Here is a 13841-nt window from a genome sequence, read left to right as displayed (position 1 = left end):
GCATTCTTTGAGGAAATAACATGCAGGATAGACAAAGGAGAGTCAGTGGATGTCAATCACTTTGATTTTCAGATGGCCTTTGACAGGTGCTGCACATGAGGCTACTAAACAGTATAAAAGCCCACGATATTATAGGAAAGATATAAGAGCATGGAGAGAAGATTGGCTGACTGGCAGGAGGCAAAGAGTGGCAATAAAGGGGCCTGTTTTGGTTGGCTGCCAGAGACTAGTGGTGTTCCACAGGGGTCTCTTGAGACCACTTCTTTTTATGTTATATGTCAATGATTTAGATGATGGAATTGATGGCTTCGTGGCCAAGTTTGCAGATGACATGGAGGTGGATTAAGGGGCAGGTAGTGTTGAGGAAGCAGGGTGCCTGTAGAAGGACTTGGACACATTGGGAGAATGGGCAAAGGACTGGCAGATGGAATATAGTGTATGGGAGTGCATAGCCATGCACTTTGGTAGAAAGAATAAAGGCGTGGACTATTTTCTAAATGGGCAAAAAATTCAAAAATCAGAGTCCTCATGCAGGATTCCCTGAAGGTTAACCTGCAGGTTGAGTCGGTCGTAAGGAAGGTAAATGTAATGTTAACATTTATTTTGAGAGGACAAAAGCAAGGATGTAATGCTGAACCCTTATAAGACATTTGTGAGACTGCACTTGGAGTATTGTGAGCAAATGTGGACCCCCAATTCTATCAAAGGTTCTGCTGGTACTGGAGAAGATCCAGAGGAGGTTCACAAGAATGATCCCATGAATAAAAGGGTTAACATATGAGGAGCATTTGATGGCTTTGGGTCTGTACTTGCTGGAGTTCAGAAGAATGAAGCAGGATCTCATTGAAACCTATCGACTATTGAAAAGCTTGGATAGAGTGGATGTAGGGAGGAAGTTTGGGGGAGTCTAGGACCAGAGGTCATAGCCTCAGAATAGAGCGACATCCATTAATAATAGAGATGAGGAAAAATTTCTTTAGCCAGAGGGTGGTGAAACTTTAGAATTCATTGCACAGAAGGCTATGCAGGTTATATTTAAGGCGGAGATGAGAGGTTCTTGATTGGTTATTGCATCAAAGGTTATGGGGAGAAGGCATGAAAAACGGGTTGAGAGGGGTTATAAATTGGCCATGATGGAATTGTGGAGTGGACTCAATGAGCTGAACCGCCTAATTCTGCTCCTATATCTTAATGGCCTTCTGGTCCTAAGGACTCCTAGCAGTATTGGAAACCGATCACAATTCAGTTACTATCTTATATTCTGTCCGATCATGGTTCTGTTTCTTATACTGGCTGAAATAAATAGTTGCATTACATCTACTTCTGAATTGTCAAGTCAATCTGTTAGTTAGATCATAAATAACTGACTATAATAGTAGATAATCCTGTATATCAAGTTATTTCTGTTATGATTAAGGAGTTTCTGAAATTTCAGGTGTTGGGCACTGCTTCTGGGTGATGAGCTTTTTTAGTAGAGGTGGATAATCCCTTCACTCCTGGTGTCATTGCGTGCCGCTGGTCAAATGACTTCACATGTTGTGATAAAACTGAAGCGGGGGGGTACTGATGGCCCCTTGCAGTTGGACAGTAAGTCAGCCACCATGTTATCCTTTTGCCTCAACAGTTTGCATTCATCTTGAGGTACAGGAGAAAGCAGCACTGATCTGAATTGCTGAGCCCTCTTGGCTCTGATTACGTACGCGTGTGTGTGTGTGTGTGTGTGTGTGAGTAAGAAAGATGGGAGAGTTGGAAGGCAAGAAAGAGAGCATGGGCAAAAGAGATGATAATCTAAAAATTATCAAAATAGTTGTACTATGATAAAAGAATCTTTGCTTGCTTTTTTATAAATGTATAATTTAATTTCCTACTTACTTCTGGTAGCACATTGCAGCTGGTAATCAGGCAGAAGTGGAAACACTGTTGAGTGAAGGTGAACCTAGTGAAGACAGTGTGCAAAAGATGTGCCATCCTCTCTGCTTCTGCGATAGCTGTGAAAAGCTCGTGTCAGGGTAAGTTGGTAATAACTGTGTGTGTGTGTGTGTGTGTGTGTGTCACTTTACACAAAGGTCATAGAAGCAGAGTCTTTGAATTTTTTATTGTAGAGGTAGATATATGGTTCATTAGCAGACGTGTGAAAGGGTAGGCAGGAGTTCAAAATTAACGTTACTGTCGGATGAACTGTGATCTAAGTAACCAACTCTTGTGTTCCTGTAGGGCATTCTGGAAGAGTAATAGAGGCTGGTGTCAAGTGAGGTCTCTAGACTGCTATTTCTAGGTGTTCAGATACAGTCAATGTCTATTGCAACTGTAATATGTCAAGTCAAGACTATCATGGACCTATCGGTTGTGATGAAGGTTGTATTCTGTGGAGGAAAGAGCAAGTGCATTCATTTAGCTTTGACTGCTGTATTGACCCATGTGGTAGCAGGGGGTTTATTTTCTAGAACTAAGCTTAATAGGCACAGGTGTCAATTTACAAAGGGTGAATCCGGTCATTTGGCACTGGTGCACTGCAAGTTGGTGACTCTTTTCCATTTCATTGAGTGTTTATAACATCAAGCAGAACTTACTTTATATATGTAATTTAAATCTGCTAACTGAAACTACTGAATCTGATGGTTGTTGCCGAGACTCAAGTTTCCTGCCAGTGCTTAAATATACCACAACTGAAAGCCTTTGGTGTAATTTCCAGAGAACACTGTGTGCGGTGTGTGAGAGGATCAAAGAGGGAATGGGAATGAATGTGGAAGGAGGAGAGTGGTGTTCTTTCTTGTAAACCTGTAATGATGGTTGCTTCAGACAATGACAAGAAAAATACAAATAATTGCTGTGAACTAACTGAAGTCTATAAAGACAGCAGGAAACTAGGAAATGGAAGGTTAATAAAGAATTGATTTAGGACCGAGAGAGGTGAATAAATGGCAGTGTAACACTGTAAAGAAGGGGACGAGATCATGAAAGGACCATGGGTTTTAAGTCCTGGTTGAATGCAAATGTTATACTCCTGAATCCAGAATCCATCATTGTCTTGTTTGCAATATCACTTTTAGTACTAACATTGAATGTGCCTATACTGAATTTCTGATTGAGAATCTCCTTTACTGGATATATCATACTGGTGACATATTTATTGGGCTTATGAACTTACTTCTTTTGTTTGCACTACCTTACTTCCCATTTTTCTATTTTCTATTTATGATTTATAATTTAAATTTTTAATATTTACTAATTTTAACTATTTTCAGTATTTTTAATACTTAATATTTGTAATCCAGGGAGTGGGAAGCGCAGAATCAAATATCGCTGTGATGATTGCACGTTCTAGTACCAATTCTTTGGCGACAATGAAGTATAAAGTATTTCAGTTTTAAATAATTACTTGGTGGGAAAGCTGGCCTGATAAACTTTCTATTTTGTAGTAGGATGAATGATCCATCTATTGTCACTCCATCTTCCCGAGATGACCGGGGTTACACTCCACTGCATGTAGCTGCTTTCTGTGGTAAGCACTTGTTACTGTCATCAGAATTCTGTGTTTAGGAGACTTCTAATATATTTTTAATCCACAGATTTTGAAATGTTTTTAATACTTGAAATTAAACATTAAATTTAAGCATAATATCATGTATTGGGCTGCATACATAGCACATTGTTAACTTAGCATTGATGTACAATAGTTTTGCTTGGAATGGTCTTCTGATAATGAGCTTTATCCTCAAGGCCAACCAATGATGATTGATGTGTTGGTGTCAAAAGGAGGTGTCGTTAATGCTACAGACTATCATGGGTCCACCCCACTTCACCTTTCTTGTCAGAAGGGGTATCAAAATGTCACTGTAAGTAAATTTGACTAAGATTTTCAAGACATGCCTAAAAACTATTGTTAGTGTTTCCACTTTAAGTAAATGTAGTAAAGCAAAATACCTCGTATTTCTATTGTGTTTTTGACAGGAAAATTAATTAACCATGAAGACACTCTAATTAAAGTGTGTAATGCACTGGATGTAAACAAAGAAAATATATGCGAGAGTTGTAATTTGGAGAACTAGTGATATAATATTGCCCACTGTCTCCAATCCACATACTGCAGTAAGAAATCCACCCCAGAATATTTTGGTTTATATAACATTTCTTTTTAAAATTAAACACTCCAGATGCTGGAAAACCTGAACATTTTGGAAATATTCAGTAGGTTAAGCAGCATCTGGAAAAGGCACCAGATTAATTGATTGATAATCCTTTTATCAGAACTGAAATATTAACTCTGTGCCACCTGATTTGTTTTCCCAACATTTTTAGTCTTTAACAATATAACGTCATTTCTAATTTAAAGTAAAACAGCATTATTTTTATTTCAAACAATTAATACATAACATTTTAAATTATTTTTCTTTTACTATATAGTTGCTACTGCTGGATTACAAGGCCAGCACTGAGATACAAGATAATAATGGAAATACTGCACTTCATTTGGCTTGCATGCATGGTCATGAAGATGTAAGTTTTAACAAAAGTCAATTATTCATTTTGTTGGTGATGTACATAATTGTTCTAGTTTCTATGTACAAAATTTATTTGGTTATTTGACTTCATTTCCTATTCCCCTTCTGTAATTTTCCATTGTTTAGCTCTGTTTCTTTTTCAGCCTCCCCCACTCACTTCTTTCCTTCTATACGTCTCTTCTCCTCCCCTCCCCTCCCCCTCCTCTTCCACTTTCACTCTTTCCACCTCCAGCTCCTGTAAGTTAAGCATTTGATTTTGTGGGTCTCCTCATTTCCTGGTATTTGATTGGTCACTCCTTACACTCATATTTAAAGATATCAGTGACAACATCAACAAAGCTTGGCATTTATAAAGTACCTTTAACATAGAAAAGCATTTCTTAGCACTTCACAGCTAGGGATCAAAAGTAGATGATTAATTAAAAGTTGATTTATCAGCAGTTTTGACAAGGTGACAGGGTTTTATGGCAGTTTTCAAAGAAGGAAAAGAAATGTTAATGGACACATTTTCAGTGTCAATTTTTCAGAAAATTGAAATCATGAAGAGATTTAAACATGAGAATGATAAGGAAACGTCTCCAAATTTTTAACTTGGCCAGTATATCCTTTCTTTTTCAAATTTCAGTCATTACAATTTTCCACATACTTTCCCCCACCTCTGCCTTGTGCATCACTGTCCACTGTCACATTTGTCTTTGTAGTCCACTTTTGCTTCACTCTGTTAAATTTTTTGGTCTGGTCTCCATTCCGTCCTAAATGTTACGAAGAACATCCAAGCTCATCGGCAATGATGCTTTCTCAGTCAGAATCGTACCTCCGCATCATTCTCAACTATTGAGGATTTTAGCATGGTTTAACATAAACTCAACTCTGAAGTGCTGGGACAGAAGGACTACTCTGCATTGAGCATAATGCATAGCAGTAGATTCCGGTTAATTGGGACACGTCGGGACATGTACATTTTGGCCCAATTAGCAGAAGTTTCATGGAAATAGTTAAAAAGAGGGTGGCAGGGTGGAGCTACATCTCTACCCAAGGAAGTGTAATGCACTCCTTCCCTCTGCTAGTCTGTGGGTCATCCTTGGGCAAAGTGTAGCCCTTGTTTAGCCCCCCAGGTAGGGTCACTTGAAGCCATGCAAGCAGGTGATGAATGGTAAACATGAGAAAGTCTGCAGAGGCTGGAAATCCAAAGCATCATGCACAAAATACTGGTCAGGCAGCATCTCTGGAAATGAACAAACAGTCAATGTTTCAGGCTGAGACCCTTCTTCAGGACTGGAAAGGAAGGGGGAAGGCACCAGAATGAAAAAAAAAGTAGGGGGAGGGGAAGGAGGATAGCTGGAAGGTCATAGGTGAAGTCAGGTGGATAGGAAAGAAAGGGCTGCAGAGGAAGGAATCTGATTGGAGAGAGAGAGAGCGAAAAGAAAAAAGCCGTAGAAGAAAAGGAAGAGGGACGGATAGGCAAGTGGGAGGCCAGAGTTGGAAGTAGGAGAAGAAGGGGAGGCATTTTTTTTTTACCAGAAGGAGAAATCAATATTCATGCCATCAGGTTGGAGGCTACCCAGATGGAATACAAGGACACAGTAGATGACCCCAATAGATTCGCGGGTGAAATGTTGCCTCACCCTGAAAGACAGTTTGGGGGCCCTGAATAGTGATGAGGGAGGAGGTTAATGGGCAGGTGTAGCACTTATACCGCTTGAAGGGATAAATGTCCGGATGGAAATTAGCAGGGCGGGACAAATGGACAAGGGAATCACATATGATTCCTATGGAAAGTAGAGAGTGATGGGGGGGGTAAAGATTTGGTGGTAGGATCCTTTTGGAAGTGGCAGGAGTTGTGGAGAATGACATGTTGGATGCGGAGGCTCACGGGGTGGGAGGTAAGGACAAAAGGTTTTACCCACTGTTAAGGTGGTGGGAAGATGGGGTGAGCACAGATATCCAGGAAGTGGAGAAGTCGCAGGTGAGGGCAGCGACAATAGCGGAGGAAGAGAAACCCTGTTCTTTGAAGAAAGGAAAGTCATATCCTGGGAGCAGGTGTGGTGGAGATGAAAGAACTGAGGAAAGGGAATAGCATTTTACAGCAGACTGGGTGGGAAGAGGTGTAGTGGGCATCGGTAGGTCAGTCGACAGTTTCTCTTCAGGTTGGAGACAGAGAGATTGAGGGAAGGGGAGGAGGTGTCAGAACTGAATTTAAAGGCAGAGTGGAAGTTGAAGGCAAAGTTGATGAAATTGATGAGCTCAGCATGGGTGCATGAGGTAGCCCCAGTGCAATGGTCAATGTATCGCAGAAGGAGTTGGGGAGCATCTCCAGGAAAGGTTTGGAACATGGACTGTTCTACGTAGCCGACAAAGATGCAGGCATCGCTGGGGCCTATGCAGGTGTCCATAGCTACCTCTCGAGTCTGGAGAAAGTTGGAGGAGCTGAAGGAAATGTTGTTGAGGGTGAGGACCAGTTCTGCCAGACAGAGGAGGGTGGTGGTGGATGGGTACTGGTTGATTGTTTTATTGAGAAAGAAGCGGAGTGATATAATGTTTTCTTGATGGGGATTGAAGTGTATAGGGACTGGACGTCCATAGTGAAAATGAAGTAGTCGAAGCCAGGGAATTAAAAGTAACTGAGGAGATTGAGAGCATGACGAGTATTGTGGACGTAGGTGGGAAGGGACTGATCCAAGGGGGATAGAATGGCGTCGGGGTATGAGGACACAAGTTTGGTGGAGCAAGAGCAGGCAGAGACAATTGGCCTACCCATCACAGTCAGGTTTGTGGACCTTGGGTAGGAGGTAGAAGCGAGCAGTGTGGGACTATGAGTTTGTTAGCAATTGATGGGAGTTCTCCAGATTTGATGAGGTGAGTGATGGTGTCAGAGACAGTTTTCTGATGGTCAGGAGTGGGGTTCTCTTCAAGGGATAGGGAGGAAGAGGTGTCTGAAAGCTGTAGCCTGGCCTCAGCAAGGTAGAGGTCAGTCTACCGCGCTGTGACAGCACCCCTTTGTCTGCAGATTTGATGAGCAGCTGGTGCATATCACAAGTGTTGGTTATGTGACTACTGACGCCAGGCAGACAATCTCTAAAGAGACACACATATGATGATGAGTTTAAAAAGGTATATAAAAAAAGACAAACTGAGTAAAAAAAACATGTATTTATGTGAAATACAGAACAAATTAAACACTACCAATACTACTGCAGTACCATAAACCGTGAATTAGATCTTAAGACTTATCAACAGAGGAATTCATCCACATCTTGTTGTTTTGACTGTAAATGAACAAAATCACCAGTACACTGGATGCAGATAATAGACTAGCTTCCTCCAAAGCTGTTGACGATTGTATCTTTCAAATCTTCATTTTCATTGTAACATTCAAGATGATTGTCATTACCTTAAAATTCATTAGAATTTCTAACTTGTTGAAGTAGTGAATCATTTTATTTTTACTCCCTGCCGTTTCTGGCACCTCCAAGCTTGAATTCTTGAAACCGCTGTGAGCAAAACAGTTCTGAATATTTGTACAGCTTATTTCTCCCCAACTATCAGTGATTTAAAAATTGCTGCTTTTTGAATACAAACACAAACAACTGATGCTGATTTAAAAAATTAATTGATCTAAGCACTGTGTTGTACCTAATTACCACACAAGTCATGTGACTAATGCTAGCTGAAATCTGTTTGGCAGCAGACTCCTGCCCAGTTAAGTGGCATAGAGTCTCAAATTATTGAAGTCAATCCCAGCTATTTTCTCAATTTTGTTTTTTGTTTTTTAAGAGCTGTCCCAAATATGTGGCAGTCCCAATTAATCAGAATCCACTGCATTTATGAGAACTAATTACAAAGTAGAAGCTGGGTATGCAGACATCCCACCCTGCAAAAACTCATTTCAGGGAGGTAGCACCACCACTTCAGGGAGGTAGCAGCCCCGCCCCCCACAACCCCATATCCCACCCTGCCCCCGGTCAACCTCCAAGGGTGTATGTAATACTTTTTTAGTGATTTTGTCTAATCTGTAAACCAAGTTGGGTATATGCAGCAAATGTGACATTAAAATATGTACTTACATTATATTATCATTTTTATTCTATTACAACTTTAAGCAAGTCTGCAGGGAGTTTGGTGTTATCACGTAGGATATCAATAGAGTAGCTCCTTAGCAGCTAGCCAGCTCATTTAAATAACATTAGCTACGTTAATGAACAAATGACACCTGTTAAACTCACCTCAACATGTCTTTTACATCTTAACCCACCATGGGCAATAGAAAAGCCTGTTGCAAACAGTGCAGCGAGCAACACTGTCATTATTTTTGAGGTTAACTGTAAAGCCCGCCCACAGAGAAAACTGATAGGTCTACTTAGCACGAAGAGAGACCAATCAGGATGCTCGCTCTCCCTCTCCCTCTCAAAACAATCGATTTGCAGGATATTGTATATAATTTTCGGGCATCAGGGAGCCACTATCAATATGCGGGAGACTCCCGGAACTTCCGGGAGAGGTGGGATATCTGGGTATGTCCAAAACATTTGATACGAGATTCAAGTAATCTGCTTTTCCTCAACTCTAATTCACTAGTTCTCTTTTGTAGATTTTTACCTTTTCTGAACATTATTAATCCAGCATCACTGGCTTGTGCTCTTGACTTCCTGTAGGCACCAAATATCACATATATTTTCAACTAAGCATAGCAAATTCTGATGAAAGATTTGACACATCAAGTTTGATCCATGTGGTAAATTGTTTCTTTTTTCCCCCCATTGTAGGTCTTGATCTAAAACTTAATTAAGTACAGAATAATTGATTTGTATCAGTGCCAGAATTATAATTAACTAAATTTAATTAATCAGCAGATATTACAAAAATGGATTTCTGACTGGGAAGGAAACTGCATATAATTTTGTAGAATTTGATTTGTTTGTCAAGTTTAAAATACCATGAGGAAAAGATGTAGTTTGTCTTCTGAATTTGACTGGTAATTAATTGCAGTATAACTAAAGTGACATTTAAAAGTACCATGTAGTGTCAAAATAAGGTTTCTCTCCGCCCCCTTAATAATAGTGTTAGAAAACAAAAGTGGGGATTCTTATTAATGATGGTGACCATTTTATGTCTCCCTACGACTGTACCAAAAGAAATCAGAAAACCCAGTACTGATCAGGGCAAGATATCCATAAGATTGAAAGAGTGCAGATAAAATTTACATGGATGTTGCCGAGAATTGAGACTTGAGTTATAGGGAAAGGTTGAATAGCTTGGGTCTTTATTTCCTGAAATGAAGGACAATGAAGAGATTTAGTAGAGGTATATAAAATTGAGGGGTACAGATAGGGTAAATGCAAGTAGGCTGTTTTTCACTGAGGTTGAGTGAGACTAGAACTAAAGGTCGTGGGTTAAGGATGCAAGGGGAAAATGAGGGGAAGCGTCACTCAGGATGATGAGAGTGTGGAATGGGCTGCCAGCAGAAGTGGTGGGTGTGGGTTTGGTTTGAGCATTGAGAGAGGTTTGAGTAAGTACATGGATGGGAGAAGTATGGAAGGGTTTGGCCCAGGTGCAGGTTGATGGGACTCGGCAGAGAGTTTGGCACAGACTGAATGGGCTGAAGGGCCTACTTCTGTGCTGTAGTGCTCTGTGACGATATGAAATTTCCTGACTTGTGCTGTGGTCTTGCCAAAGGAGATCTGCTAACACAAATCAACTTGCATACAGTATTATTCTTACAATTAACAATGATGTAACTTACTAGATCATCTAATTTAGGTGTTGATGGATAATAAATGTGACTGGGGATATTTCTTGCTCTTCCTCGAAAGGATATTACCTAAAATTAGAAAATTTTTGGGCTCAATATGCATTCAGAAATCAGATGGCAGAGGGGAAGAAGCTGTTTGTGAATCCTTGAGTGTGAGCATCAGGCTCCTGTACCACGTCCCTGATGGTAGCAGTGAGAAGAAGGCATGTCCTGGGTGATGAGGGTCCTTAATGACAGACGCCATCTTTTTGAAGTCAGTGCCCGTGATGAAGCTGCCTAATCTTACAACTCTCTGAAGCTTACTTTGATCCCGTGCAGTAGCACAGTGGCAATGCCCCTGCCACCCCAAACCAGACAGTGATGCCACCAATTAGAATGCCACCCACGGTCTCTCTGTAGAAATTTGCGAGTATTTTTGGTGACATACCAAATCTCCTAATGAAATGTAGCCACTGTCCTGAATTCTTTAGAGCTGCATCGATGTATTGAGACAAGTTAGGTCCTCAGAGGTAGTGATACCTTGGAACTTGTAATTACTTACTCTTTCCACTTTTGATTCCTCTCTGAGGACTGGTGTGTTTTCCCTCATCTTAGTCTTTCTGAAGTCTACAATCAGCTCTTTGGTCTTACTGACGTTGAGTGCAAGATTGTTTCTGCAACACCACTCAACTTGCTGGTGTATCTCGCTCCTGTACACCCTCTCGTCACCATCAGAGAATCTGACAACAATAGTTGTATCATCAGCAAATTTACAGATAGCATTTGAACTGTGCATAGTGTTACGTACCCCGTAACTGGGTTGCCAAACCAGCAGAAATAGATCACTCAGTTGGAGTCTGGATTACTAGAACTAAGAAAGTTTTATTAAAGAACCAAGCAACACAGTAATCGAAAGGATAATAAATGCAACAGTTCAGCAATGATAAACACACATGTGCACAGAATTAAGATAACAGCATCAATCAAGCTTTATCGTTGTCTAGGGGTAAATGACCAATTTCAAAGTGACACAAAAGTCCAGTTCGGTTTAGTTCAGTTCGCAGTAATCGTTGCCATGGCAATGGACAACGTGGGGGTGGGGGAGAGAGAGAACGGGAACGACTGATCATTCAGAAATGGCTTCCACTCACAGACCGGCGATATTGCTCACTAGCAGCTTTCGAGCGGGCCCTTTGTGATGTCACCTGAAGTCACCAACTGTGACCCCTCCTCCAGATGCGGTCGATCCTCTGCAGTGAACCTGGCACCCAAGCGAGGGTGGACACACACCGGGTTCCCGCTGATCGTACCTTTCCACCCTGTGCGTTTAAGGTCCGGTACTTCCCACCGACTCGTGAGAGGCGCACCGCTTCCAGGTTCTCGTTACCTCGGGTGTCGTGTGTGTGCTGCCTTAGCGAACCTGTCCCTTTTTATCCCCCTGCTGGGGTATTGCCTGTCCATTACTTCAAACAGTTCAGGGTTCAAAGGGGGGAGCCGCTCCAGACAGCTCTCTCTCCCGTCCCTTTATTACACATCTCCAGATGCTGCTTCATTGTTCCTTATCTCTCCTTCCCCTGAGGACAGGTGGCAGACCAACTGCTGATGCCACTGATGCTAACCCAGGCCAGCAAACATCTTAATTTTATGTGTATTCTCGTCACACTTCCCCCCTTTAAGGATTTTTACCGGGAGGTAAAAATTACAAACATGAATACATTATTTGATACACACACAAATATACATCTTTATCAGCTATTTCGCTAACACAGCGAGTTTGAAGTTGTCAACACCTTGACAGACAGTCATCACATTTTCTGTCCCTTTTATATGTGTTATTAATAATCCCTTAGACCAGGCTCCAACTCAGCAAACTTCATAGTGGCCAAAAACACTGATGAATTTCGATCAATGTAACCTCCCATTTGGTTTTGTCCCGGACCACAATAACAAGGGTCGTCCCATTCCGACTTAGTTTTCTCTCGCAAGGGCTTAGTAGGAGGGGGAGGGGTAGTGACCGCAGAGTTATTGCAAAACTTCCTACAGTACCCCACCATCTCCAAGAGCCTTCTGAGGGCCCTCTTGTCTGTCGGGGTTGGGAGGTCAGCGATAGCCTGCACTGTAGCTTGCATCGCTGCCAGTTGCCCCTGCGTCACCACAATTCCCAGGTAAGTGACCCTCGTGTGGCCGAATTCACTTTTTTCAAGGTTCACTATCAACCTGGCTTCAGACAGCCGTATTAAATTGCCAATACACACCTCTGTGTTCGTCAGCCCTTTAGTCACTGAATTACTCATTATATATGGATGTTGTTTACTAGGCTGACCTATTGAAACAGACATCACCCAACGTCCCAGTTCTTTGCATCGCCTCGGGGCAATCAACCACACGGGTGCGAGTCGTTTAATTACTCCTAAAGAGTTGCTTTGTTTGGGGATTAAGGGAGAGACCTTATCAGTAGACCTGGCCAAAACAATAGCCTTCTCCCATCTGATCGATCCCATACTAATCTTTTCAAAATGTTTTTTTTCTTATCAGGGGGCCCCTAGCTTCATTGATTTCCACGCTAACACCGACTAGGTTTGTTAGCATATCAAAAGCCGGTGACCGTCTCAGTTCGCGTCGGTCATGATCAATAACATTCTTCCCCCTGGGCAGCTGGTAAACCTCTTTCATGATTCCACCAACTGTTTCCTCCAGCACCGCAAAATGGCCACCGAGGGGTACCTCATGGGCCATGTTAAAAACCTCATCCCCATAACTCTTTTGCACCACCCCCCACTCATCTGCAGTTACTGTACTTGATTTCCCTTTTTTCCTTAGCACTTCCTCCTCCACACAATAGCCTACTAGTTCCCTTGTTAAAGCTGTGTCAGAGAGAGCTGTCTCTGCCAAAACCATCAGCCCCTCGTCTCGCTCCTGCATCTGCACAAATTCTTTCCTGGCTACTGCTACGTCTGTCCCAGCTCCCTCACTACCTCTTGTCTCACTACACTCCTTCTTTTCATTTTCTACCCCCGTCTCGTACAAGGTTGGCAGAAACGTTTCAGCTAAATTCACTACCGCAGTCCCGTGATGAACCTGTGAGTCCATGGGCGGGGCCTCAATGCTGGCAGGCTGACCTGTCAATCTCACGACTGGGAACACGATTCCCCCAGCGATGTCATTACCGAGCAAGACTTCCACGCCTTTCATCGGTAATTTGGACCTCGCCCCGATCGTGACTAGTCCAGAGACCAGGTTGCTTTGTAAGTGTATCTGGTGCAAAGGGACTGACTCTGTCCGTTCCCCAACACCTTTGACCTCTACCTCCCCAGTCTGGGTCTCTGAGCTAAACTCTAATACACTCTTCAGTATTAGTGACTGACATGCTCCCGTGTCTCTCCAGATCCGCACTGGAACTGGTTTTAACCCCTCCTTCACTGACACCAATCCGGCCGAGATAAACCTCTCGCGCCCTTCCTGAACTTTGACAGACCTGACCGTCCCTAGCGGTTCGCTTAACAGCTCGATACAGCCATTCAAAATTGCCGTTTTTCCTTTTCCCATCTCCTTCTTTGGGGCAAAGCACCTGGACGCAAAGTGTCCGGCTTTCCCACAATTATAACAGACGA

At 42.2% G+C, this 13841-nt stretch overlaps 1 protein-coding gene across 4 annotated transcripts in view; it reads left to right on the top strand.

Annotated features, from left to right (window-relative positions):
* The window catches only part of ankrd27 (ankyrin repeat domain 27 (VPS9 domain)), a 104293-nt gene that overhangs the window by 47439 nt on the left and 43013 nt on the right, over nucleotides 1-13841 (top strand). For all 4 annotated transcript variants that reach the window (XM_072279704.1, XM_072279703.1, XM_072279706.1 and 1 more), the window contains 4 exons: nucleotides 1882-2009; nucleotides 3420-3502; nucleotides 3721-3836; nucleotides 4405-4497. In XM_072279704.1, the coding sequence (XP_072135805.1) occupies nucleotides 1882-2009; nucleotides 3420-3502; nucleotides 3721-3836; nucleotides 4405-4497 (420 nt within the window). The remainder of the gene's footprint in view (nucleotides 1-1881; nucleotides 2010-3419; nucleotides 3503-3720; nucleotides 3837-4404; nucleotides 4498-13841) is intronic.

The sequence above is a fragment of the Mobula birostris genome, chromosome 15, assembly GCF_030028105.1.
Source record: "Mobula birostris isolate sMobBir1 chromosome 15, sMobBir1.hap1, whole genome shotgun sequence".
NCBI classification, from domain to species: Eukaryota; Metazoa; Chordata; class Chondrichthyes; order Myliobatiformes; family Myliobatidae; genus Mobula; species Mobula birostris.
Note: the sequence above shows the minus strand (reverse complement) of the source record. Positions and strands in the feature narration are given on the sequence as shown.